Source organism: Meles meles, chromosome 20 (assembly GCF_922984935.1).
Source record: "Meles meles chromosome 20, mMelMel3.1 paternal haplotype, whole genome shotgun sequence".
NCBI classification, from domain to species: Eukaryota; Metazoa; Chordata; class Mammalia; order Carnivora; family Mustelidae; genus Meles; species Meles meles.
This window is the reverse complement of record NC_060085.1, coordinates 13,933,451-13,961,306: the sequence shown is the minus strand read 5'-3', so window position 1 is coordinate 13,961,306 and position 27,856 is coordinate 13,933,451. Positions and strand designations below refer to the sequence as shown.

General features: G+C 55.9%; 1 protein-coding gene across 7 annotated transcripts; it reads right to left on the bottom strand.

Moving 5' to 3' along the window:
- Positions 1–203: 203 nt before the first annotated feature.
- On the bottom strand, positions 204–27,336 carry FCHO1 (FCH and mu domain containing endocytic adaptor 1). 7 transcript variants are annotated; one of them, XM_045992144.1, is made up of 30 exons: positions 27,243–27,283; positions 24,170–24,274; positions 22,512–22,558; positions 22,210–22,299; positions 21,710–21,780; positions 17,077–17,168; positions 16,383–16,457; positions 15,365–15,506; positions 13,519–13,671; positions 13,164–13,268; positions 11,149–11,247; positions 10,968–11,064; positions 10,021–10,065; positions 9,828–9,906; positions 9,333–9,357; positions 8,915–8,972; positions 8,327–8,505; positions 8,218–8,242; positions 7,763–7,814; positions 7,136–7,227; positions 6,507–6,782; positions 4,561–4,673; positions 4,350–4,437; positions 4,076–4,184; positions 3,197–3,352; positions 2,739–2,871; positions 2,098–2,297; positions 1,390–1,445; positions 860–1,024; positions 204–475 (listed from the first exon to the last, which is right to left on the bottom strand). In XM_045992144.1, exons 5-30 carry the CDS (start codon positions 21,734–21,736, stop codon positions 453–455), a joined length of 2,664 nt encoding a protein of 887 aa, XP_045848100.1. In that variant the 5' UTR covers positions 21,737–21,780; positions 22,210–22,299; positions 22,512–22,558; positions 24,170–24,274; positions 27,243–27,283; the 3' UTR covers positions 204–452. The 7 variants fall into 7 exon arrangements, with proteins under 7 accessions (XP_045848100.1, XP_045848102.1, XP_045848105.1 ...); XM_045992146.1 differs by lacking the exon at positions 24,170–24,274 and having other exon boundaries at positions 27,243–27,336; XM_045992149.1 differs by lacking the exon at positions 22,512–22,558.
- Between the last annotated feature and the right edge of the window lie 520 nt (positions 27,337–27,856).

The following is a 27,856-nucleotide window of genomic DNA, read 5'->3' as shown; positions in this document are numbered from 1 at the left end:
GCTCAGCGCTAAGCCCACAGAGCTCGGATGTCCATGGAGCTTGGGGTGTCCGTGTCTGGCTTTTTCTCGCCCCTGGTGCCACCCTGCACAGGCTAGTGGGGGGAAGGTGCGGGTGATGGGGGATGTTAGGGATCTTACATCTTCCCCACACATCTGTCTTCCTCTCCCCTCTGGTGATGTGAAGGAAATTTCCTGGAGCAGGAAAAGGCTTCCTTATTTTATTAGAAAATAAAGTTTATTCAAAGAACATTAAAAGTCCAAGGACCCACGTGGGAATTGGCTTGAGCAGGAGTGACCCCCCTGCTCCGGCTCTGCCAGGCTGGGCGTGGGGCTCCTCCCCATGGAGTCAGGGCCCCGAGGGAGGCCGGGGTGGGATCCCAGGGTCCGGCAGGAAGGCAGGGGTCAGTCAGCGAGCACCAGGACTCAGTGCAGAGCTGGGGGCCTCTGCTGGCTCAGCAGCTTACCAGGTACATCCCTGCAGGGGCGGTGCCCGTGAGATGAAGGGAGGGGGTCCCTTGTCCCTACCCTGAGATCTCCAGATCTTCCTCCAAACACCCCACGGGCACCAGCAGCCCCAGGAGAATGGACTGGGGACAGTGTGGCTGTGTGCCTTCAGCTCCCTGCCTTGGGTCCCCACGAGGACGCCCTATGGGGGTCCTTTGACCCTCCCAACTTGTGCCCACCATCAGGGGCCTCCAAGGCCCAACCCCACCAGCCTTCCCCAACATTGTCCCCCGCCCCCATCCCCCCCCCCCCCACCCTGCACCCTGGCAGAAGCAGGGGGTGGGGCTCAGGGCCTGGTACGGTCCTGGCTTCAGAGGTGGTCAGTGGCAGGACAGGGGGAGGGCAGGGTGAGTACCTGTGGCAAACCTCCTCTTCACCAGAGACATGCGGTAGCCACTGCCCACCAGCTCCAGGTCCACGCCCGACAGAGTGGTCCCTTCGCTAGTGAACTGAGCGGCCACAGGGCTGGGTGTGCTGGAGCCCGAGCATGGCTCCCAGCTGGCGGATAGGTGGCCAGAGCCTGGGGAGGCCTGAGGTCAGCAATGCCCCAGCCCCACCCTCAGTCCCACTGGGACGGGAGCACTTCCCAAGCCCCTTGATCTGTAACCCCTATCTGTCTCTTCTGGACCTCCTCTTGAGACCCTGTACTGTTTTCCTTTGGCTCCTTGAGGGTCATGTGTAAATTACAAAAGAGTTCTGCCGCAGGGCCTTTGTACCTGTTGTGACTGCCCCCAGATTTCCTCTCCCACAGCTCTGCCAAAGCCCTTTTAATAAAGCTTTCTTCCCTCTCTACACTTCTCCCCGGCACATCCCCAATTCTCCCCCATTTTAAACAAGCCCCTCCCACCCAAAACCCATGATTTTTCATGCACAACCACAACTCACCCCCTGCTTCAGACACATCTGGTAGCTTCCAAAGGAGTCGCTTCTCCTCCAGATTCCTGGCATCAAGAAAAGCTTGGTCAGGTCTCTCCCAGAGAGGACACTGGGAGGTGAGGGTCCCAGCTGGGTCCCCTCTCAGCTCCCTGACCCCAGCAAGCCAGATCCTCTCCCTCGCCACAGTTTCCCCATCTGTAAAATGTATGTGGGGTATGGAGAGCTGGCCCCTGAGGACCCCATAGCCTTGCAGCATTTTTAGATAATGCATTTTGTCCTTCAAATCTGGCTTCTTTGTGGCAGGTTCTACCTTTTGTACAAAACAAAAGCAATGGGGTGGGGGGGACTAAGCACCCAGGGCAGAGAGTGGGTGGCTGGGTTCAAATCCTGGTGTGACCGCAGGTAAGTGACTTGGGCTCCCTCTGCCTCAGTTCTCTGCCCACAAAGGGGAACGACGGTGGTCCCCACCTTAAGGGTTTGTTAAAAGCCCTGGGCCAGTCCATGTATACAGAGCACGTGGTACACGCCCGACACACAGGCAGCTCTTGGTGTCCAATATTATTACTGCTAATAACGTCCCCCTTAGCTCTAAGCAAGGGGCGCTCACGACTGAATGGTCACACCTATGGTGCACCCTTCAGCTGCTGCATCAAGGAGAGGCCTGGGAGGGTTCTAGGGTCACTGCAGAGCCTCCTTCGGTCTCCTGCACACCCTCACCAGGTGGCGGCTGGCTGTAGGCGAATGTTGGTCACAGGCTCCCCGACAGGCAGCAGGATCTGGACGTTGGTGAGCGGAGTGGGCACCGCTGTGGCACCGGGCCGGTAGCTGTACTCCACCGAGACCTGAGTGAGGGTGGTCCCGCACTGCCAGTGGGCGCTCAGCTGTAGGGGCACAGACTGGGGCCCCGGGCGGGAGAACTGGGAGCAGCAAGAACACGACAGGGGACACAGCTCAGGCCGTCCTGTCCTGCTGCACCAAGCACTCTTCCACCCCCCTCGGACCCAGCCCGGCAGTCTCTCCACTGCCTGCACCACTCCTCGGAGGGCCTTCCCTCTTTCTGTTTCGATCAGAGTGTAGGACATCACGTTTCCAGCAGAGGGCAGGAGAGCGCCTCCTTCCGACAGGGGTGCCCCTCAGGCTCCAGGGATGGGGTCTCTCCTAATTTACATAATAGTCCCCCACGAACTGAAGCTGCCCCCTACCCCCACTAACTACATCCATCCCCCCAACGCCCCTCCCCAGCGCGCACTCTACTCTCTTTACCCATGGCCTCCTTGTCCACCACCTGCTCACCCTGCCTGGCCCTGAGCCCTTCCCCAGGCCCGAGCCCGCTGCCCTGTCCCCTCCCAGTGGCCCACCTGGTACCGCAGCAAAACCACATTGTAGTACGAGGCGGCCGGATTCTGCTCCGCCTGGCGCTGCAGGGCCTCGGTCAGGGCTGCCATGTTGAGCCAGAAGTCTTTGGTCTCGGGGTCGCTCTGGGATGGGTCACTACAGAGACCGGCAATAATCACCCCAGCCCTTGGGAGACCCAAGTCCCCCCTGCATCTGACCTAGGCCATGGGCTTCCTAGAGGCGGACTGCCTGGCTCACCTTGGGCCCAATACAGCATGCCTACCTGCCCCCACCCCCACCGGGGGTTGTGGGGGGGGGGAGTGAAGAAGAAGAGTACAGTGAGATCAGGAAGGGAGAGTGATTTGCCCAGAGCTGCACAGCGCATATGGGGAGACAGAGCTGGAATTCACAGGCAGGGAGCTCCCGGACCTCACCAGCCTCTGGGACCCCCTCCTCTGACCTCGCACCACTCCTCCAGTACCTGAAGAGCAGGTCGGCATTGGGCTGGAAGTGCTCAATGGCGGACGCGTGCACGAGGCGGAAGCTGAGGACAGGTGGGGGCGGGGTCCCACTGAACACACGCACGATGCCAGCCGGGAAGGTCATGGTCAGCTCGCCGGTTACTCGAGCCAGGCAGCTGGGGTGGGAGAGTGAGGAGACCTGGTGTTGGCTCCAGGCCCTTCTGGCAACCCATCTTCCCCTCCCTCCCGGCCCCACTGCAGCCCCACCGCAGCCAGCAGCTCCCGAGCCCCGTAGAAGAAGCCAGGCTCTGACCGTGCCCAGCGTTCTTACTCCCAACGTCCCCTCCTTGTGTCCTTGCCTGGACAGCAATCCACGCGCCAGGAAGAAACCACACTGGGCTGAAGGAGGCAGGAATGTGCCTCCCTTCACACTAACTCTCTTTACCCCTTGGCCACCAGGAAGCTCAAAGCAAAACATTCAGTTCTAGAACTGTTGTGACCTTGGGTTTCAGGCCTATTTGTGGTTTGATCTTAAGGTCTTCCCTGCTGGGCGCTGCCTTCAGATTATTCCTGGCCCCTCAACTCACCCCTGACCCAGGATTCCAAGGGCCAGGCCTCTGGTCCCACTCCCTTCAGTGTGATGTCCAGAGTGACCTCAGAGGAGCTGCTCTAACCTGTGCTTACAACGAGGCCTTGCCCTGCTCTAACACCCTCTATGGTTCCCACTCCCCTCGTGACAGGGGCCTGGTTGCTTGGCTCAGAGTTCCAGGCCCGTCCATGGTAAAGCAAGTCAAGAAACACACCTAAAGTCTGTCTCTCCTGAAACCTAGATCCAGAGGCCCACAGAGAGCCCTGTTTGTCCTTGTCCTTGTTGGCACTGTCCCCCCATCACTGCGTACCTGGGGTTATGGCCTCGAAAGTAGGCGTGGACGTATTCAGTGAAGGCGGTAGCTACAGGCAGGGCATCCTGGGAGCCCAGGACCACAGGGCTGGGTCCCCGGGAGACTCCTGGTGGGGGCAGGGGGAGGGAATAGGGACAGAGTGGGCACAGGTCCCAGGCTCCAGAACCCACCTTCTGCCAGCAGGGCCTCCAGGGCCTCACTTAGCCACACACCCGGGCCAGAGAGGGTGAGAGCAAGGCCGAGAGAGGGGCCCGGGGCCGCCCCACCATACCGTGTGCCGTCTGTGATGAGAAGCTGGGCCGGTCCGAAAGGGTGCTGGTGGTAGAGGAGCCCAGCGGGGAGGGGCTCAGAGACCGGGACTGGGGAGAGAGACAGGCCAGGCTGTATCGCCCCGGAGCAGTGCCCTGATGCTGCCCGCCCCCACCAGAGGTGCCCCCCCACCCCACCCCAGGCCCCGCTCCAGCCACACCCCCTCACCCTACCAGGTCCCCGTTGCTGCGCGTGAGTGGGCAGGCCACCTTCCTGGCTCGGGCTCTCCGGGGGGGCGCCGCCAGGCCCTCTCTGGCTGCAGGGTCAGCAGGCCCGGGCACCAGTTCTGGGGAGGGAGTGAGAGACAGACAGTTGTACAGACGAGATGCTGCCATGGGCCTCTCGGGCCTTCCCAGAGAAGGAATTTCTCCCCAAAACTAGGAGTCGGGCTTATTTGGGGGAGACCGCCTGGGTCTGAAGTCTTGGGGCCACAGAGAGAGAGGGCTGGCCAGGGTTGCAGAGGCCATCCGCGGCCTGAGCCTCCCAGACACCAGACTGACGGCCCAGTAAGGGATTCCTGGGGATACGCAAGCCAGAGCTGGGTGCTCTGGAGGTGGGGGGTGGGAGGGGAATGGCCCCAGGGCGGGGATAGGGGGATTGGCAGAGGGTTTCTATCCAACATCAGTGATTCCGTGACCTTCATCCTCTCTGCGAGTATGACGCAGCTTCTGGCTCTGGCCTGTGTCTGAGTCTCACCCGCGAAGGTCACTAATCACTACCTAACACTCAGGTGCCCCGCTCTGCTCCATCTACAGACGCTTGCTCAGGCCTGTCCCCTCCCACCTACACCCCACGGGTGCTCCTCTCTACCCCAGGGCTTCTCGCAGCACTGCTGACACCCGGGCCCAGGCAGTTTCTGGGGGACCGTCCTGTGCACTGTGGAGTGCTGACCCGCATTCCCGGCCTCCACCCACCAGGTGTCCCTAGTCCCCATTCCCCTTGTGGTGACAATCCAAGATCAGGGGTGACATTGTCTAGTGCCCCCTAGGGGGCAGAACTGGCTTGGTGGAGAACCCCAGTTCTATAGTTCAGACAACCCCACTTGACTCTCTGCACGCATGTTCAACACTTACTTCCTGGGGGCCTCCCTTGACCCAGCTCCCAGCAGGCTCTTTCTCTAATCAAGGATGGTGCCAAGCACCTGTCACCACTGCCGGGAACCTCATGGGGTCACAGCCCACTGATTCAGGGTCCCCCTCCCCTCAACTCACCTCTTTCTCCCAACCTGGAGCCCTGCTCCAGCTCACCTTGGGCCCTCCCCTCTCGTGGGCGCCCTCCCTTCCTGCTTCACACAGCTGCCCATGGGATGCTCCAATCTGGCCTCCCCTCTACTTGGGGTCCACTGGCCACCTGACATCTAAAGGCCCCCACTCCCCACTCTAGCTACTTCTGCCCCATATTCCCAGCCCTCTGCCCCTCCCTGGAAGAATGCCCAGCTGCCCTCAAGCACTCCACCCTGATCCTCCCACCTCCCCCAACCCCCCCCCACCGTCCCCACCCCTCCCCTGCCTTGTGTCTGCATGCCCCCTTCTCCCCAGCTGTTACCCCATCACGACTTCCCTGGACTCACCCACCTCCCTGGTCTCCTGCTCCCACCCCCCACGTGGACAGAGAGCTCCCGCAATCTGAGTCACGGGCCCTTGCTCTGCTCTGTGGCTCAGGCCTTGCCAGGGGTAACACTCACATCACTCCCAGACTACCAGGCCCTGCTTGGACCCATCTCCTTCCACTCTCTCCTTTTCCCTGTCATCACTCTGTTCCAGCCTCACCCGGCCTAGTCCACTACCACCCCAGGGCCTTTGCACAGGACCTGCCTCCTGCGTGTGTGTGTGTGTGTGTGTGTGTGTGTGTGTGTGTGTGTAGGCCCCGCCCCCACACATCTAAATGGCTCCTTCCTCACTTCTATCAAATCTTAGCTCAGAGATCACTCCTCAGGGAGGTTCCAAACTTCTGAGCCTTCACCAGGCACCTGCCACCTTGTGAAATAGCCATCTCATTAATGTCCCTGCAAGGGTGAGGGTTCTGGGCTGTGTCCCCAGTACCCCGCTCAGGCCCTGGACTGAGCAGGCGCTCAGTCTTCCCCACCCAGGGCTCTGATAACTCTAACTCCTGGACTCACCTCGTCCAGCCACAGCCTCCAGCCCCCAGGGACCCGGGGATGGGGCGAGGGGCTGTGGCGAGTCCGATGCTGGCAGGGACCGTGTCCCCCTTGACTCGGAGGCCGGCGCCCTATAGCTAGGTGGGCTCTGTGGGGTGCCCGGGCGGGGGACCCAGGAATCCGGGGAGGGGCCAGGCGCCACGTGGGATGGCGAGTCCAGGCCGGAGTCCTCCACATTCTCGGGCGACGAGGAGGAGAAAGGTGAGGGGCTGGAGGTGAAGCCGAGGCTGCTGGAGCCTGGAGGGGGGGGTGGGGGTGGGGGTGCCAGCTCCAGACCCCGCCCACATGGAGGCCCCGTCCTTCCTCCTGCGGGCCACGCCCACTCAAAGCCTCACCCCCCCAGGCCACGCCCTCTGGTCACTTCCATCTCCACTGGTGCCCCGCCCATCCACCCATGGTCGCTTACACTACTACAAAGGCCTCGCCCACTCACGCTGTGGCCCCGCCCACCACCCCATTGACCAGTCTGCATTCTCAGTGACCCACACAGGACCCCCAAATGCTCCCTCCCGCCTGGCCCCCCCTCCCATCTACCCTGGCCCCACTCAGCCTCCTGCTAGCCAAGCCTATGTCCCTAAAGCCCCCATCACCTGTGAAGTCTTCGTGGTCAAAGGCCGACTCTAGGGGCGGCCCAAAGAGGTTCTTGGAAAACTGTTCATCTGACTGCAGCTTCTCAGCACAGCTGTGGACGAAGTGGACAGGAGGGATGGGTTCTGTCTTTCCTGTGCCTCCTCCCCACTCAGGGCCTTTGCACAGGCTGTTCTAACTCCTGAGCTCCCGGTGTCCCCATCTCTCCCTGAGGCCACATCCTGCTCTCTTCGAGGCTCAGCTCACAGTCCCCCTGGCTCCCCCACCGCAGAGCAGCCTCTGCTTTCTCAGCTGAAGCTGCCCACTGGTACCTTCCACCACATCGCCTGCTCTATCTCTTCACAGCACCTGGAAGTCTGGAACATGCTCTAACTTATTTGCTGTTCCTAAAATCTGAGCCACTACAGTGCGAATCTGAGAAGGAATACCTGTCTTGGGCGTTCGTTTATGAACTCAGAATAGCACGAGTACACAGCAGGTGCTCAATAAATATTCACTGAATGAATGACTAAGTGGTTCCTCAAAAACAGCACGCTCCCTGCCAGGCTGAGAGGAGGAGAGAGGAGTTGGGGGTGACCCCCACCTCCCCACTCAATGCTGGCTGGATGTCCCACCCCTGTAGGACCCACCTGCTGGCTCTTGGGGCAGATCGAGGCCTCTGTGGTTTCTTGGCAGCGTCCCCTACAAGAGATGTACCTCCCTGAGCCTTCCCGTCACCCTGTCTACTGTTCCCCTCCACCCACCCACCCCTTCACCCCTGCTGGCACAGAACAAGAGACTAAGGCTTGGGGCCATCCAGCCAGCTGCCCAAGGTGACCAGCAAGTCAGGCAGAGAGCAGTTTGAGCCTAAGCCAATCTGTCTCCAGGTTTTGGCCTCTTTCCCAGCCCCAGCTCCTTCCTTCAGCTCTCATTTAATTCGCATAATGACCCCATTTTCTAGAAGAGACGGAGGGTCAGAGTGGGTAAGCAGCCTGCCCCAAATCACACAGCAGAGCTGGGATTCAGCCCCGCACTCACACTCCAGGCCCAGCCTCCCCTCCATGTGCTCTTCCCCAAACTGAAGACCCCTTAACAGGTTGCTCACGTGCAGAGTGGCGTTTCATGGTGCCCTGTGGACAAAGTGCATGGCATCAGGCCAGGTGCATCCCGCCAACCCCACCTGCCCCAACCAGAAGACCCCTCCCATGCCTCACCCCTGGGGCAGGAGGAAGGATGAGGCTGCCAGCCGTGGCCCTGAGTTGGGCAGCAGCAACCTCGGGGCTGCAGGCGGGGGCCCGGGCAGGGGCGGGCTTGATATGCACATAGAACTTGCGGGGCTCCTCATCATCGAAGTCCGAGTCACTGGAGGAAAAGCGGGTGGGCTCCACCGTGCGTGCGCAACAGTCAAGGAGCCAAGCTGATCCCAGCATCTCCCTTGGCTCAGCCCTCAAACCCACCCCTTCCTACTCACACCCTTCAAGGCCCTACAGGATCCCGTCTTTCCCTACTTGTCACCCTGGCCTTGCCCGATGGTGTTTTTGCTCCAAGTCTTTGCACAAGCAAACCCCAAACTCTCATTCAGATGCTAAACCCCAACACTGGTCCCCCATCCTCTGGGCTGCCCCTCACTCCCTCTTGCTCAGCCCAGACCCCACAAGGCAGGTGTCTTTATTTGATTCTGCTCTGTCTACACCGCAAGCTCCCCGCAGGAGGGACACAGAGAGGGATCCCTGTGGGCTGAGCTTTGTCCCTGCTGTGCTGACAGTTGCCCCTACCCCATCCCAGGGGCACCAGGAGGATATTGTTCTGGGTCACATCAGGCCGGACAGTGAAACCTTCTTCATCCACCTCTGGACACGTCTAGGGGGATAAGCAGTGAGTCAGGCTCCCAGCTACAGAACCTCCCCTCTCACCCCCTTCCACCTCTGTGCCCTGACTCAGATCTAAAAACAGCCCCGACGGCAACAACAGCTTTCCCTGCGGTGGTCAGGTTCTTGAGGGAACAGAGTACACCATTGCCTATCCTGAGGTGGTGAGACTGAACCCGCAAACTGAAGCTAAGTGGGGACGTTAGTCCCTCCCACGAGGCTCATGGGAGTTTGCAGGTGAGGTGAGATGAAGCCCCTTGAGCTCCAGGCTTGGCTTTCAGACTTGGGAGCCCGAGGCGGGACCAAACCCCTCCCATGTGCAGCCCCGCCTGGCCCCTCCCATGATACTCACCCCTGAATCAGGCTCCAGGGAGTCTCTGGAGGTGGAGAAAGAGACGTTCAGGTCAGCTCTCCCACCTCATCTGCACGCCCCCAATGCCCAACGCTGGACATGGCCCTTGGGCTGCGATGTTGTCCTGAGCTAGTCCCCCAGGTGATGAGGCCCAGGGGTTTGCCTGGGTGGGGGGGTGTTGCACTGAGTCTGCAGTTAACTGAGCTCGGGGTGTTCTCAAACAGCTTGGCAGGGAGGAAGCCTGGAGCTAGTCCGGAGGACTGGCTTGAAAAAGTAGGGGGTGTAGGGCTAGCCTCGGCAGGGAAATGATAGGGCTAGCCGTGGCAAAGGAAGAAATTTGGACTAGGTTGAGCAGTGAGAATATTGAGCTAGCCTGGGATAGAGGTTGTCCTGGGGTACCCTCTGCAGGGAACCTCTGGGATAAGAGAGCCTGGGAAGGGGGAAGGGATCCTGGGCTAGCCTGGGCCAGGGCTGGGCAGGGGGGTGCTTCCTCACACGGCTGCAGGTGGCTCCCGCTCCCGCCGGCTCAGTCCTGGGAGGCGAAAGGCCTTGGCTCCCCGCAAACGTTTCATTGCTGAGAACAGATGAGGGGAATGCCACTGAGCCCCGGGGGTGCCCCCTTCCCCTTCAGGTCTGCCTCGCTCAACCCCACCGTCCAGCCTGGGCACCCAGGCCCAGACGTACTTGCCTTCCTGCAGGGCAGCCGCACTGTATGTCTCAAAATCCAGAGGCCCTGAGATAGGAGAGAGTGAGAAACTCAGCTTGGCTGGGAGACCGGGTCTGGGAAGGAGAGCAGCGCACTTTGGGAATCACGAAGGTACCTGGGTCTGAGCTCAAGGCCAGTCAGGGTCCAGTGCACAAACCAAGATGCTGAACAAGCCCCAGAGATAGTCATGAGGGGTGGGCCACGGGTTCTGGTCCCACCGTGGGATGGACCAGAGGGGATAATGCCCAAGTTACTTTTTCTACTTCCAGCAATTCTCACAGGCACTTGAGTGGGTCAGGGGATGGACAATGAGTCTGTGCAGTGGGCTGAACCTCAGTGCCAAGATGAGGGGTTGGGACTCTCTTCAAAGGCGATGGGGAGCCATGGAGGGTATGTGAGCAGGAGTGTGACAGATCTGGGGCCAATGAAAAGCAAGAGTGGGGCCCCACACCAGGAGATACAGCCTGAGCTAGGGCCGACTTATAGAGACAGGAGGGATTAAAGATAGTTGTTTGTGGTTGACTTGGGGACAGAAACTGTATACCAGCATTTATTGAATGCCTCCTGTATGTTAGGGACTCAGTTCGCCCTTTATTTTTAATTTTTTTCAGTTTTCCCTTTACTTGCATCTAATTACTGAACATTCATAACTTCATTAGGTGGGGATTATTATCATCCCCACTTTACAGATGAAGAAACTGAGAGAAGTCAAGACAAGCATCCAAGGTCATACAGTGAGCAACGATGAGCGAGAGGGAGAAGCAGGCTCCCTGCTAAGCAGGGAGCCCAACACAGGGCTCAATCCTAGGAGCCCGGGATCATGACCTGAGCAGATGCTTAGCTGGCTGAGCCCCCCAGGTGCCCTGAGTCTTATTCTTTCCCCAAAGCTGTGGCCCCAGAGCCCAATGCCCACAGATGCCCCAACTCACCAGGCTTCTCTCGGCCTGTGCCCTTGCTCTCTGCAAACTTTCTCAGGAGCATCTCCACGCTGACGTTCTCAATGTTCTGCTTAAACTCCTCATGCACCTGGACCAGGTAAAAAGGAAGTGTATAACCAGGGCCCCTTGCCTGGTATCCTTTGCTCTGCTTCCCACCCTGGGTGCCACTCACCTGCCCAATCTGCACGTGGGTGTCCTCCACCGAGTGGGCATAGGAGCCTAGCAGTGCCTTCATGTGCTGCAGGTGGGTCTCCTCCATGGCTTGGAAGCGCTGAGTCGGGAGGGGAGAGGGAAGTGGGAAGATGGAGGCCACCAGGGGTGGCCAGGTGACCCAGCCTGGCCAATCAGAATGTTCCAGCCCCCTGGTCTCAGTGATGGTGTGAGGAAGCCCCAAGGAGCATCTTAACCTGGGACTTCGGCTAAAACTAGGGGAAATTAGATACTTTTGTGCCCTGAGTTAGTGAGTTGGTGGGATTCATGTGGGGGCTGCTGGTGACCTCTTTGCTGTGCACACACACACGCATACACACCCCTATAACCACCCAGGAGGGCATCTCTACTTGGGAGTGAAGCCCCCAGGGAGAAAAACAGACTTGAAAAGCAGAGAGTCACAACTTCCTGCCAACACCACTTGAGTACCTTGATCCAGCCCTGCCTGAAGCTCTCCCCTCAAACTTGTCATTTCCCTGAACCTATAAATAAATCTTCCTTGTCAGTTCAAATGAAGGTTTCTTTCATTTGCAACTCTCTATCACTTGCAAAATCAGGAAAAAAAAAATTTGATTCCTAATCTTGAGATTCCAATCTGCTTTTTTATACATTTGGGTAGACAGAGTCCCAGAGAAATACAGTGTCTCATAAAAAGGTTACATAGCTGGGGAGCCTGGGTGGTTCAGTCATTAAGCCAGATCTGCCTTCAGCTTGGGTCATGATTCCAGGGTCCTGGGATCGAGCCCCGTGTCAGACTCCTTGCTCAGCGGGAAGCCTAATTCTCCCTCTCCCATTCCCTCTGCTTGTGTTCCCTCTCTCACTCTCTCTGACAAAAAAACAAGTAAAATCTTACCCCCCCCCCCCAAAAAAAAGAGAGTTAAAAAAAAAAAAAGGTAACAGAGCCAGTACAGAATGGAGGCTGGAACAGAACCCAGGTCTTTCCTCCACCATGAACTGTCAGTAGACTCTCAGCTTCTAAACCCTGCCCTAGGGACGCCTAGGTAGCTCAGTGGGTTAAAGCCTCTGCCTTTGGCTTAGGTCATGATCTCAGGGTCCTGGAATCAAGCCCCGCATTGGGCTCTCTGCTCAGTGGGGAGCCTGCTTCCCTCTCTCTCTGCCTGCCTCTCAGCCTACTTGTGATATTTGTCTGTCTAATAAATAAATAAAAATCTTTAAAAATAAATAAATAGGGCGCCTGGGTGGTTCAGTGGGTTAGGCCGCTGCCTTCGGCTCAGGTCATGATCTCAGGGTCCTGGGATCAAGTCCCGCGTCGGGCTCTCTGCTCAGCAGGGAGCCTGCTTCCTCCTCTCTCTCTCTCTGCCTGCCTCTCTGCCTACTTGTGATCTCTCTCTGTCAAATAAATGAATAAAATCTTAAAAATAAATAAATAAATAAATAAACCCTGTCCTACCCTGTTCAAAAACCTTGCCAATAAAAATAGAAATAGGGGCACTTGGGTGGCTCAGTTGGTTCAGCATCCAACTCTTGTATTCGGCTCAGGTCATGGTCTCAGGATCCTGAGATCTAGCCTCCTGCTGGGCTCCACCTTGAGTGTGGAGATGGCTTGAGACTCTTTCCCTCCCTCTCCTTTTGCCCCTCCCCCTCAAACAGACAAACAAATTTTAAATAATAATAGAAATAATAATACCTTCTAAAGTGGTTTCTAGGCGCCTAGTACTAGTCTGAAAACTTCCCATGTAGGGCCTCGTTTAATCTCCACAAAACTCCACCAAGCAGGTACTATCGCTAATCCCATTTTGCAGATGGGGAGACTGAAGCACAAAAAGGTTTGGCTTTTGAAATAACAACGCCAACAATAATCCCAATAGCTAACTGGCTCTAAAAGCCTATGGCTTGAAACCTGTGATTCTGAGGCTCCTGGGAGTTGAGGGTTTCAGAGGTCCTAGACTTCCGAGGCCCGTATATCCTGGGCCAAGGACTGTATGGGTCTCCAAGGTCCTGATGCCTGGTTCTTACCAGAGCCGAGTCTAGCATCTTCTGCTCAAAGTCAGCGCGGGCAGAGTTGTACTTCTCCACCGAGCGCCGCAGGCTCTGTGCTGCCTTCTTCGTCTTCGTCTCTGCCTACGAGGCACAGGGAGGGGATGGGGGCGGGAGGGCACACATGGGCATTTCTTCTCCTGCCCTCCACGCCCTGGGGGCCCATCATCCAGCAGGTAGACTCCTTGGGGCACCCAGGGTGTGAAGAAGTTTCGATGGCCAATGCTCTGGGTTATGTTCTCATACTCCCAAAGACAGCCCCGTCGCCCCTGGGCACATCGCTTGGACCTGCGAGGGCGCAGGGCAGCTGGGGACTTATGATGGGTGCGCCCACCTTGTCCATCTCCTTCTGGCTGGTGTTCTCCCTCCGCAGCCGCTCCTGGTCCATGCAGCGGTTCAGGTAGTTCTCGCGGGACTTGGGCAGAAGCTGGCTGACACCTGCGAGGACCTGCACAGCATCCAAGGTACCCACGGCTTCCTCTTTGCACTGCAGGGGTGGGAAAGGGGGAGCGTGGGTAGCGCCTGAAGCCCGCCCCGCACCGCTCCGGGGTGCAGGACCTGAGGAGACCACAGGGGCACAACATGAAATTCCGAGCTTCCCAAACACTCTGCGGGGTTCCCGATCCCACGGAGTACCTTTTTTTTTTTTTTTTTTTTAAGATTTTATTTATTTATTTGACAGAGAGAGAGATCACAACTAGGCAGAGAGGCAGGCAGAGAGAGAGGAGGAAGCAGGCTCCCCGCGGAGCAGAGAGCCCGACGCGGGGCTCGATCCCAGGACCCTGAGATCATGACCTGAGCCAAAGGCAGCGGCTTAATCCACTGAGCCACCCAGGCGCCCCACACAGAGTACCTTTTATGAGTATCCTATTAATTTCAAAAGTTTTAGCTCTTTGAATAGGAAATATTTACACAGCGTTCCTACTGCAGATAGTTGTAAGGGATGAGCTCAGGAAAAACTTCCACTCCCTGATCCCCAGCCCCCCAGGCTTCTGCCTGGGAGTCAATAGGTCTCTAGAAATAATCAGCACATAGACAAGCAAATGTGTTTGTTCTAGCCTATTTTTTTTTTAAATGACAAATAGGCACAATGTCTGTTTAACTCAGCTTTTCCAGCTTAATAATCTATTCCCAAAATTATTCTGTATCAACCCACAGAAAACTCCCTTGTCCCCCCAGTTTTTTTTTAAGTAGCCTCCATACTGGGCACCCCCTCTTTGTCCCCAGATTAAAAAAATCATAGTGGGGGTGCCTGGGTGGCTCAGTGAATTAACAGTTTGACTCTTGATTTTGACTCAGGTCATGATCTCTTTCTCTCTCTTTTTAAAGACTTTATTTACTTATTTATTTTTTAAAGATTTTATTTATTTATTTGACAGAGAACACAAGTAGGCAGAGGCAGGCAGAGAGAGAGGGGGAAGCAGGCTCCCTGCTGAGCGGAGAGCCTGATACGGGGCTTGATCCCAGGACCCTGGGATCATGACCTGAGCTGAAGGCAGAGGCTTAACCCAGGTGCCCCAAAGATTTTTTTTTATTTATTTGACAGTGAGAGAGGGAGCGCAAGCAGGGGGAGTGGGAGAGAGAGAAACAGGCTCTGCTAAGCAGGGAGACCATGTGGGGCTCAAACCCAGGACCCTGGGATCATGACCTGAGCCGAAGGCAGACACTTAATCGACTAAGCTATCCAGGCGCCCCCAACTCCCTTTTTAAACAGGAATAGGTATGGCTCTGGGCCAAAACAAAACAAACAAAACAACGAAACTTTATTGGCACTGAAATCCAAGGGTCATGTAATTTTTAGTATATGTGTTGCCGAAGTGAGCACAGGGTCATGTAATTTTTACCTGCCATGAAATCTTCTTCTTCTTTTGATTCCCCCTGCGCCGCACCCCACACACAAACCATTTAAAAATGTAAAAACCATTCTTAGCTCTCAGGCTCTACAAAACCAGGCCGGATTTGGTCTGTGGTCCATCGTTTGCAGAGCCCTGATCCAGAGTTTTGAGTCTGAAACTTGAGGGTGCCCAGGTATGTGGGAGTCTGGGTTTGATGTGGAATTGACAGACTTCTCAGGGGACACACCAGGAGCAGGAAGGTCAAAAGCCCCAGAAGTTCCCAGATCTTTCCAGTCGCTGCCTTCCCCCCCTCCGCCTGGCTGTGCAGTGCCCCCCAGCACACACCTTTTTGTGCAACTTGAGCTGCTCCTCACCGTAGCGGAGCACATCCTTGATGAGGTCCTGTAGCTTCCGGGTCAGCTCCAGATGACAGAGTGCCAGCTTGTCTGAGGAGACGCGGAAGACCTCCCAGAGTGGGGCGAAGGTCCTGGAAACAGGTCACACCCAGGGTCCATCAGCCCCAACCCCCCCAGGGCCCCCTCAGAGAGGCACTTACTGTACCCAGGCCCTGCTAAGCACCTGCACCACAACTACAAGACAGGCCTGGGATGAATGTAGAAACAGAGGCATAGGAGCCTCCACAGTTCACCCAAGGTCCTTTCAGAAATGAATTATCAGAGCTGGAATTTAAACCCAGGCCCCAAGGCCCTGGAGTCCTCACTCTGGACTCCAGGCCCTAGCTAATACTCAAGGGCACCCAGGTCCTGCAGCCATGCCGGCCTCTTTGCTCTTCCTTGAACATGCAGAATCTATGGATGCCTCAGGGCCTTTGCACTGGCTGAGCTGTCTACCCAGGTCTCTGACCCAGATACCCCTGTAGCTGGCTCCATCTCATTACTAAGGTCTCAGCTCATGGAACCAAGCCCAACGCCAGAGGAAGCACCTGACCTCTCGGGCTCCTATTTCATCCTCTTCCTGAAGCTTTTCAGTCTAGGAAAGGACTTTTGTTCATGTTTGCAGTCAACACCTGTTTTGCCATACACCCCACAGGTAACATGGCATGAACATGGCATGAAGGGGACTGGGGACTTTATCTGTCTTGATTGCTGCTGGGTCTCGAGCACCTGGAATGGTGCCCAACACATAGCAAGTACTCAGTAAATACGTGTTGAATGAATGAATGAGGTAGTAAGTGAATGAATGAATTACATTCCTCTGTCTATTGAGCCCCTTAAGTGGGGGAGGGTTGACTCCCTAGTCTACATATCACTTGTCTGAAGAGATGTCCACCCTAGAGTGGGTTCCTGATACCCCAGGACCCTACAGCCTCGGTGACCTCCCACCTCAGCTCCAGCCCACTTACCCCATGGGGGTCCCATTGCTGGCCAGTTTGGAAAGTTTCGCCATTGCCTTTGAGTAGGTCTCCTCGATGGTGGCCCTGAGTAGAACAGAGAGAAGATGCAGAAGGTTCCGGGCCTCGTTGGGAGACACTCCATCCCCCTGGGTCTCAGTTTCCTCATCTCAAATGCCTGAGCAGTAGCTCTCAAAATGATGCCTCTGTCCTGTACAGCTTGGACAGGTCTCGCGAAACAGCCACAGAGAGAAAAACCTGGTTATAATCTTTTGAACTCTGCTTGGATTTAATGGGTGTTCGGCTAGTGAGCGGCCGGGATGTAGAAGGCTGTCTGACAGTTTGAATATATTATGTTTTCTGGGATATGGATGTCGGAGCAGTTACGTGCCAGAATGGAGATGACTTCATCATACATGTGTTCTATCGTATGAAACTGAGTTTTCAAAATTCCCCTTGTAAGTAGGTCATATCATCTCTACAGGAGGAGGCGTCAGAAACCTGACAATGGTTGACAGGCGGGCATCGGGGCTGACAGTGCCGAGAACCCCTGGTTTCCAGGACATTCAAGCAGGTTGGGTGTGGAGTGGCCCTAGTGGCTTGGGCAGGGGAGAGGTGGGGAGGAGCCAGGGCGGAGCCACGAGGTAGGGGAGGCTGCGGGGACTGTGGGGCGTGGCCAGGGGTGGGCGGAGCGTGGGGACCTCACCTCTCCCGGATGAAGTCGGCCAGCTCCTTGGTGGAGATGGGCCCCTGCTTCACGCTGTGGTATAGGACCTCAAAGCCATGGTTCTTCTCACCCTGCAGGGGATGGGGGCGGAGACTGAGTAAAGGGCTGGAGGAGACCTCACGGTTGCTTAGCAACGGGGGCGTGGCTGGAGGAGCCAACCAGCAGAAGCCCAACCTCTTGGCAAGCAGGGATTGCTTCAGGCCTCAGCCAATCAGCCTGTAGCCTATCCCCTTGGTCACAAGGATTGGTTCATGGGCCTTACGTTAGCCCAATCAGAGAGAAGCCTGGAGGTTTTGTCCCATGGTTGAGGGAGAGACGTTCTCTTCCGCGGGTTGTCTCTGTCCCTTTGTTTCTTTGTTTCTCTATGTTTCTCTGTGTCTTTCTGCCTCTGTTTCTGTCTCAGTCAATCTCTTGCCCAGCTTTTCTGTCTGCGCCTTTCCATAAATGAGGAATATGGGGGCATAGAAGATATCGGATGCCACGTGGAAACCATGATACTGGAAAAGCAGCTGAACCTGATGGAGTCTGAATAAAAAGTACGTTGAGTCGAGTTACTGGAGCAAACCAAGCCTGAAAGCCGCCTTTCCCTACAACTTTTCACCTTTGTGAGCCAATATAACCCTTCTTGGTTAAGTCGCTGTTTTCTGTTTCCCTTTAACATAGAAACAGCCTCTCTGAGACCCCCTAGAGCACAGTCTGGGTCTGATGCCCCTCTCAGGACCCAGCAATGTCCAGTATAGGGGGAGGCCAAAAAGGGGATTGGAGTTTGTGGAATAAATGAACAAATGAGCTACTCTGCTGTCACCTAGGGCTTTTGGGAAGAGTGTCTCTATCCGGGTGCCTCCCACCAAACCTCTTTCCTCCCAGTCGTGGGGTCATCATGGTGGGGGACACAAGGACTGTGCTGTGTGATCTGAGCAAGTTACTGTCCCTCTCTGAAATTTTAGTGTGTTCATGTTAAGATGAGACGGGGAAGTCATCCACCATTCATATGAAGATGAAGTAAACACCAAGGTGATCCACATCAGGGTTCCCCAAATTCCCAAAGGCAACCCTAGTTTTTGCTGACTCATAGTATTAGTTAACATTTTGTGTTAACTTCGCTCATTTCTTCTCCAAATATGTTGACTTAAAAAGGCAACTTTCACCACTATTCTAATTGGAAGCCCTGGACCTGATGCCATAATGAAAGGAATAGGGAAAAATAAGGCAACAACTGTTTTTATCCCGGCCAGATCCTGTGACATGAGAAAGGCATCACGTCTGAACACTGAGCTGTTCATCAAAAAGGGAGATCAGCTGGGGAACTGGAAACATCTTAGCACCAAACAGGGCCTTGTGAGTCGGACCAAAAGAAGATGCTTGTGGGGAGATCTAGCATTATTTAACTTCCAACACAAATCACTGAAGTGATTAGATCCTCCGTTAATAGTGGTTTCCTCCACCTTCCTCCAACCTGCTGAGTTTATCCTCCCACTTACCTGGAAACCAGAAGGCTGAAACTAGAAGTTATAACAAGATAACACCTCTTGCTGCATAAATGGAGAAACTAAAGCTAAGACGGACAGACCCAACCCAGCCTGAAGCTCAAATCTCCCAAAGGTCATGCCTCATCCTAGAATCATTGATAGCTCACTATTTCCCACCAGCTGCTTAAGTGTAAAGCCCTTAGCTTGAATTCTTTCCAACCTCATCTCCCAGAGTCCTTTTGGCCTCGCCATAAAATGGCAAGGAGCGCAAAGACAGGCTGTGCCTTCCTACCACAGGACATTTGCCTGGGCTGTTCCTGCAAACCAGCTCACCAGGCTACATCTCTTCCCACCCATCCAAATCCTTCCACCTCTCAAGGATCATTTCCAGGCCCACCCCCTTCAAGAACCTGGGTGGCTCAGTGGTTTAAGCCACTGCCTTCGGCTCAGGTCGTGATCTCAGGGTCCTGGGATCGAGTCCCGCATCGGGCTCTCTGCTCAGCAGGGAGCCTGCTTCCCTCTCACTCTCTCTGCCTGCCTCTCTGCCTACTGGTGATCTCTGTCAAGTAAATAAATAAAATCTTAAAAAAAAAAAAAGAATCATCTCAGACCCTCACTTCCCTGAATGTTCAACGTGGCTCCCTCTAGCTTCCCAGGAATATATGTCAGAGCCTTCTTTTATACATTGGGTCACTTTGAGCTGGTGACTTCCCCTCTCTGAGCCTCGGTCTCCTCATCTGACAAAGAGGGCCAATGATAGTACCCACCTCTGAAGGGTTTTGGTGAGATGAGCCTGGGACAGTGCTGAACCCAGGGCTTCCTGCACCATGGTGAGGGCTCAGCAAACAGACCCAGCACAACTCCCCCCCTCAACCCCACCCAGGGGATCCTCGGGTAAGGCTGCACCAGGCACTGCCGCCCAGGCCAACATCTGGGGCTGACTTGGAGCCAACCACTGGCCCGTTTCCCAGACCTGGCAAGGCCCCCAGTGGTATCTGCCTCTCTCAGGCTATGCTAGCAGTGAGGGTCTTAGGAGGGGCTGTCTTGGGTCTGTGTCTCTTATCAGAACCTCTGGACTCCAGTCTCGCTCCTATGCCAGCCCCAGAGGGATCTTTCTAACACGGCTTGATCGTATCCCTCTCTTGCTCATACTTCCCCCATGGCTCCCCAGTACCCTCGAGGTCTCCAGGCTGCCCTGGCCCAGCAGGACGGGGGCATCCCTATCCAGCTTGAGGTCCCCTAACTGGAACCTCCTTCAGGCCAGCCAGGTCACCAGTGCCACCCAGCTAAAGAGTCACCGATACAAACAATTGATCAAAAGAAACATTGCCAGTGACAGACATCCCAGAATACTCCCTGAGACCTAGGGAGACAGGAATTCATCCCCTTTCTCAGATGGGAAAACTGAGGCCCGCTGACACCAAATCACTTGCCCAAGCGCTCTCAGCAGAGCCCAGATCAAATCCTCAACTCAAAGCCCTTATCCACTCTGCACCAGGCTATCTTTGGGTGGGGAGTGCACTGTGGGTGGCTTCTATTTTCTCTCTGCTGATCTGAATTTTCTGCAGCAAGCTTGCAAGCCTTGTGCAAGTAAAAAGAATTTAAAATAAATGTAGGTGCCTCACGCCATTAAACAGATTTTAAAATAAATGTAGGTGCCGTTGTCAGGGTTCCAAAACGTGGGCAACAAATTGATCATCAGGGGCGCCTGGGTGGCTCAGTGGTTTAAGCCGCTGCCTTCGGCTCAGGTCATGATCTCGGGGTCCTGGGATCGAGTCCCGCATCGGGCTCGCTGCTCGGCAGGGAGCCTGCTTCCCTCTCACTCTCTCTGCCTGCCTCTCTGCCTACTTGTATCTCTCTCTGTCAAATAAATAAATAAAATCTTTAAAAAAAAAAAAAAAAAAAAAAAACAAATTGATCATCAAATAGTCAACCCCCTTACCTAGAGGCACCAAAAGGGGGCTCAGAGAGGAGCACCCCCTTGCTGGGGTCACACATTCAGAGACAAATCCAGGGAATCCGACCCTTGGGCAGAAGGTGGAGGTCAGGCCCCATCCCCCCTCTGCCCACAGCCCTCCCTGCAGGTGGCAAGGGGGTTAGGCCCCTTTAAGAAAACAAGTGGCAGTAAGAGGGGCCCCAGCTGGGGAGGGAGAAAGGGAGGGAACAGGCCTGTTGCCAGGGGCAACCAGTTGCCTGGCAACAGGCTTCTTCTCTGGCAAGCTCAGGGCCCAGTTGGGGAAGGGTCTTACAGCCCTGGTCCTTCCTAGACCCTTCTGTTCATACATCCTCTGTGGCTCTCCATTCGCCTGGGCCTGTAAGAGGAGTCCTTGTGCCCTCAACTGGTCACCCGTGTCACACTTCTGGGCTTTCGTTCAGGCTATTCCCCCTGCCTGGAATGCCTTTCTTACATCTTGGAAAATCTCAGCCCTCAAAGCCCAGAGGAAACATAGCTCCATGTCCTGACCTCTCCTCTGGTTGCCCCCAAGGCTGGGCCCAGCCCTGACCCTGGAGGGCTAAAGACTTCTGACTGGCTCTATGTCTCCCAGATTGTGAGCTCCTTGGGGTCAGAGTCAGGATGAAGCCTCTTGGGGACTTCATGGCACCTTCCACAGTTGGTTGGGTGTGGAGTGGTAGTGGCAGGGAGGGAGGGAGGGAATGAATGAATGAATGAAAACAAGTTTGTCTCAGCCCTCTTGGGTCACAGTATGTGCTCCTCAGACTGGAAGGCAGAGGGGTGAGGAGGCCACTAGGGACCAAGTCAAGAAACCCCCCAACTCTCCAGGATGGGAAAGATGTGGAAATTCCCTGGCTGAAATGACCCTGGATCCTGGAAGTTCACTCTGGCCCGGCGTTCAAGTCCTGATGCTGTGTTGTCTCACGAGGCAATTTGAAATAAAAGAATCCTACTCTGGACCTTAGTCTCCCCATTGTTCAAGCTGTGACTTGCTTAAGGTCACAAGGCCCATGAAATGGGAAGATGTAAATTCAAACCCAGCCTGACTCCTCCCACTTTAATTTCTACGAGTCACAGAACTTCACCTATCCAAGGCTCTGCCCCTGAGCCGCCAAGTCCCCTCATCTCCATAAAAGGCCCCATAGCCCTTCCAGGAGCCCCCATCAAAATAAAAGTGGGTCTTACTTACCCAAAAATGCTCCCCAAAATACGACATCCTGATGCCCTCTGTGGAGACCCCCACAGGCTCCTGTTTAGTGCCTGTCCAAAGAGAGAAGCAAATCTAAAGCTATGGCCAGCTTGGGTCTAAGGAGGGGAAATTCCAATTGTCCTCCCCATGGAGGAGGAAGAGAGAGGATGGAGGAGGAACCAAAAGCCCCAAAGCTGGGAGCATGCCAGGGCCCCGGAGATGATTCATCCCCAGGCCTGGCCCCCAAGTAGCCCCCATTCTAGGGGGACAGATCTGGATATAGATGCCCAAGTTCTATGGGCTCAGAGCTGGACTGGATAAAGGAATAGGGGCTGGGGAGCCTAGTCCAGAGGAAGGGGCATGGGAGTTGGGGTTTTCAAGCTCAAATAAGAGTTCACTGGGGGCAGAGTACTGGATGAGCTCCAGCCTAAGCAGAAAATCTCACAGATGGGAAAACCAAGACCCTCCCCCTCCACCCCCATAGAGGGGAAGCCACTTGCCAAGGTCACAGAGACAGGAAATGCCAGTAGATTTGCACCCTGGGCAAGCTGAATCAAGACCGGAGCACTCAGCTCCACGCTGGGCAGCTCCTGTAGGGAAAGGGTCTGCTGAGATATGGGCACTGGGACTGTGATCAGCCACATGGGGGTTGGGGTCCCTGAAGTGTCCCCAAGGATCCTCTACAACAGTCCCCGCCCTATGCACACTCCTGGAATGGAGAGCTTACCCCTCACCGTGATGACCCATCTGGCAATGGGGCCCCCATGAGTCCCAACCCTGACTCCCAGAAGCCAGTGTTCACCTGATATCTGAGTCACTCTATCCAGCTCTGTGCCTCAGTTTCCCCATCTGCAAAACAAGAGGGAATGCCTAGAAGGGGTCTTGCTGAGGGAATCCAGGCCTCCCTGCAGAGGGGGCTGGGCCAAGCCGCCTGGCAAGGGAGGGACACTTGGTGTCCTTGGCACATTCTAGAGGCTGGGCTTGTCACAGGAGCCCACAGGCCTCATCCATAATTCATGACCCCTCGGGCAGCTCAGCAGCAGCTGGGAGCCCTGGAGGCACAGTGGCAGCAGGGACAGGGCTAGTGACCGTAAATGGGAAAACTCCTGGGTCTCACAAGGAAAGGACCAAGCAAGGACCTTGGACAAGGCTGCCTTCACTGAGCCTCTGTTTACCTAATCTTGAAAGTGAGTTTAATTTGAACCATTATTCTCTAGCCCCAGGTTCGTTGACTTCTATAAGTCACCCAGCAACCAACATGTATCCACAAGACAAGGACAATGTCAGAGTCTGTGAGATGATTCACTCCTGGGTCTGGTCCCTGAGGAGCCCCCAGTCTAGGGGCATAGAGCTAGACACAGACATACCAGCCTTGCAGGCTCAGGGCTGGGCCAAATGGAAGAAGGGGCTGTGGGAGCCTGGACCAAAGGAGTGGGCATGGGAGTTGGGGGGTTGAAGCATGAATAGGAGTTCACCAGGAAAAAATTATTTGATTCCACAAATATTCCCAATGACCACCCTGGGCTGGGTGATGTTGGGGCCCCTGAGAAAACTGTCACTGGCCCTGTCCCTGAAGAAACTCTGGTGTGTGGGGGGAGGGCATGCTGGGCTGATGACCCAAGGGGGAAAAGCCCTCAATTTCCATCTCATGTCTTCATTTCTGGCCGGGATTTAGGCCCTGAGAATATCCAAATCCCTTAGAGCTGCGCTGACCGATATGGGAACCACTAATCTCATGTGCTGACTTAATTTTAAACTAAATAAATTAAATACCATGAACCCCCCACCTCCTCAGTGGGGCCAACCTTGCTCCAGGGCTCAGTAGCCTCACGGGGCTGGTGGCTGCCATATTAGACCACACAGGTAAGGAAAGTTCTGCAGGAAGATGCTTCTTAGAGGATCTGAAGAGCCCGTGGGCCCAAGTTCCCCAGAAACCGAGGATCTCACTACAGTTTTCACAACTCTGGTAGACGGCCCCTCCCCCACTATATACTGAAGGTCAGTATGTGTGCGGCGCTGTAGCCAACACCCCCCAACAGGTACCAGCTCATTCATCCTTCATAGCCACACCATGGGGTCCAGTCCCACCTTTACCAATGAGGAAACTGAGGCACAGAGAAGAAACTCACTGACCTGGGGTCACTGTGATTTTGTCCCTGATCTGTCTGCCAAAGAACTCCTGTTTGGAACCACTGCAGGTGGCTCTGGGTCTCCGTGTCCCCTCTACTGCCCCACGGCCAGCCCCATCACTCAGAACCCTAATGGAAGGCAGGGGGCCAGAGCGAAGAGTGGCCCCTCCCTCCCCCCCACAGGTTCCTGCCCGGCCCAGGAAATGACACCTGCTGCTTCTCTCGGAAACCCCAGGCCAGACAGGGGGTGGGGGGGGGTGGGGGCGAGGCTTCTGTTTCTGAGAGGGGAGAGGAAGGGCAATGGGGGCCTCCAGACAGGGCTGGAACTCACCAGATGGGGCAGCGAGTAGAGCTGGGTCCCCTGACAGACGGGGTGGGCATCAGGAGATGGCCACGCGGCCCCTGCCACTTCCGTGAGCACCAACCCAGCGGAGGCCTGTGTGCGTGGGGGACAGGAAGCTTACCCTGCCCCGCCTACCGCCCAACTGCCATCTCACCTCCCCCACCAGGCCAGCACCCCTGGGACTTCCTGGGACCTGGGCTGGCCATGGATAGGTAAACGGAGGCACCTGAGCCTGGGGCCCCCAGCCTGGGACCTAGCAAATAATAATCATGATGACAATGATAAAATAATAGCAGGCGACACACAGCGTCTGTCCCGGGCTAACCTTTTCCACATCCCACCACTCCTGGGGGTGGGTTAAGGATTCTTGCTTCACGGAGGGGGAACCAAGGCTCAGAGAGGGGAGTGGAAAGGCTCATGTCTGTACAGCCGAGACTCAAAGCTAGGGCTGCATGAAAACTTTCATGGGCCCCCTTCCTCTAATTTAAAAAAAAAAAAAAAAAAGCATTTAAACTATATGTTACAAATTACATTGGCACAGAGATAAATATATTAATATTATGTATTAAAATGTATTCCTTTACCCCAAAGCTCATTATGGGCCTCTGAAAGTAGTATGTCCAAGACACAGTCGCCTCTGTATCTGATGGAGAAAATCGTTTGGCTCGAACCCAGGACTCTGGGCCTCCAGAGCACCAGGGCAGAGCGCAAAGATGGACAGGGACTTGCCCAAGGTCACATAGCAGGCTGTCAGCTGCCCAGAAGAGAGAAGAGTCCTCCAGGGGGTACCTGACACCAGCCCCAGGCGCTGCCTGGACATCCTGCTTCCCCAGCACCAAATCCCAAAAACCCACAGCTCTGCACCGGCTGGAGCATGTGAGCAGGCCCGGGGAGCAGACAGAACAAGACAGGGATGGAGTCAGCAAAGAAAGCAGAGCTCCCTGGCTCTAAGCCACCTGTCCAGAGCCCCTGACCTCGCATGCTGTGACCTTGGGCCTCTCCTGACCTCGGCACCTCCAGGATCCTTTGAAATGATCCCCGACGTTTTACTTCCCCCAGACTCCAGCCTGTGCACAGTGGGGCCAATCTGAGATTTTTCTCTTCCTTCCCAGGCACTAGCCAGCCTCTTGGCCATGCTGTTTCAATGACCTGTCCTCTCATGAGCCTCCTCTCTTCTAGGCCCAGGTACCAGTGAGTGACCTTTACACAATCTGGCTTGATTCTTACAGTGGCACTTTGAGGCAGTGTCTCATCTTGGCCCTCAGGTCACACAGTGACCAGGCTGTCAAGCTCAGGAATTTTTCCATCCTCCCCCACTAGGCACCTCCCTCTTTGTCATCTATCTGGCAAACACTTATTGAACACCAACTGTGTACCTAATTGCCGGGCTCTAGAGACACGGCTGGCAACACCCTGGCTGACTCCTCTCTCTCTCCCTGCTCCCGGTCAGCTGTGACCCCATTTACGGTCACTGATATTGTAATTACTGTTTTAATGACCGTGTCTGTATTTACAGGGCACCCATCTCCTCTGATCTTCCGAGGGGGATCCAGCCCATTCCATAGAAGAATACACCAAGGCCCCGGGAGGCAAAGCCACACATGGGAAGAATCCATTTGAACCTGGGGGTGTTGGACAGCCAGTTCTGAGCTCACCCCTGTGCCCACTGCAGAGTCGGGATAGGCTGGCCTGGTGGCTTCGACCTCCTCCTACCCGCGACCCCACCCAGGAACTGGCTCGCTCCTGGCGTGGGTGACAATATATGGGTCAGGGTGTGCCCCAGGCAGTCCCACTGGTAAGACCAGGGTAGTGGAGCCCCTGTTTCAACCATTGCGGCTTGGTTATGTGTCTTACTGTCTGGGAGAATAGCCTTTCCAGCAAGGCCAGAGTGACCACGAATCCATTTTGCAGTGCAGTAAACTGAGGCTCGGAGGCCAGCAAGGCAAGTCGGGGAGGGTCTCCAAACCCACTGCCCTCTCACCCAAGCCACTGACAGCTTAAGCGAAGGGGGCAGTTAGAGTTTGGCATATGATGGGGTGTGCAGGTTTCAGAATCTGTAGAATACAGCTTCTGAAGCCCTCATCCCCATTTTCAAAGGAGAACACCAAGGCTCACAGAGGTGCTGTCACCTGCCCAAGGTCACCAGTGAGGCAGGTCCATCAAAGCTGCCTCCTGGTCCCCACTGCGGCTGGGGCAGGCAACTCCCAGATTCGAGACAGATGGAGGGGCCGCCCACCCCACAACCCTCCTCCGCACCCCACTCGCAGCCAGCCTCCCGCAAGATACTAATTTACCTCGATTTATTTTAATCCCCAAGAACAGATGCTGCTGCCCACCCCCCACTGAGGCAGGGACCACCCCCAAGTCCATGCTCCAGGCCCTTTCAGGCCTGGCCTGGCCAGGCCCTGTCAGGCAAGGGGCCCAACACTGGCCCCCTCCCCAGAATTCCAACATTGGGGGTCCCTGCCGAAGATGCCAGTGAAACACCCCCCACCTCATCCTGGCAGTAAGAAACTGGGATAGAGCAGTCTAAAAGAGGAGCCCGGGGATCCCCAGCTCCTCCTCCCGGCTAATAAGGGTTCACAGTGGAGAAAAAAGGGAAGGGGGTCCTTCCATCTCGGTCCTCAGGGGTCTGCAGACCAGAGCTGGAAAGAGGGAAATTGAGAGTGGTCTCCACTTCGGCTGTCCTGGGTCCCAGACTGGAGGGAGAGCGGTACCCCCATTTTTGCAACCCTGGAACCTACACCCAGATCCAGGCTTAGAATAAAGGGATTTGGGGAGGGGTCTCACGTCATAGCCACCCTCCTGCACGCTCTGGTTCTAGGCCAGGAGACGGGGGACGTGGAGAGGGGTCCCTATCTCACTCCAAAGACCGTCAACGATGGCCGCTGGGAGGCCGGGGGGGGGGGTCCCACAGCGCAGCCCCCCACCCCCAGTTCGCCATCCCTCGTGCCCCGCCGCGCCTTTGCCCCCAGTGGCCTCCGGGGCTACCGGGCGCGGTGTGCATGAGGGGCTGCGCGGGCCAGGGTATTGGGGGGGGGGTCCCGGGGAGAGCACTCACCTCCCGAGCTCTGGCCGAGCCCCACGCCCGCCGCCACCTGCGGCTCGGTCTCTGACACCCGAGCCCGCCCCGCCCCTACCTCCGCGGTTGCGGCGCGGCTGCCGCCTGACTCCGCCCCCGGGGCGTGGCGTCGAGAGTCCCCACCCACAAGACGCCACCCGGAGGCAGGGGCGGGCTTGGAATACTCGCGGCCCGCCATTGGGCCATTTAGAAGCTCCTTCAGTCCCGCGAGCTGATTGGTTGATCCAGAAACCAGGCTTTTTATTACCCCCCCCTTCCACCACCCGCAGTGTATTTGCATAAGTTAAAGCGGCAGGCTCGTCTCCCGCCACCTGAGACCCAGAGGGAGGAGGAAAGGGTGATCACAGTTTATTGAGGTCCCACTGTGTGCCAGGCACTAAACTGGGCTCATGTGCTGTCCCCCCCAAACTTGTGGGCGGGACGTTATCGATTCCCATTTTACAGGTGGAGAAACAGACACCGCGAAGACAAGAACTTGCCAGGAGGCCACACAGCAAGTCCGCATCCTTGAAGGCAGTCTTGGGATCCGGCCCCAGGACTGGGAAGAACTACCCCAAGAATGCTGTCTTGTCACAAGTCAGAAAAACTTCCAT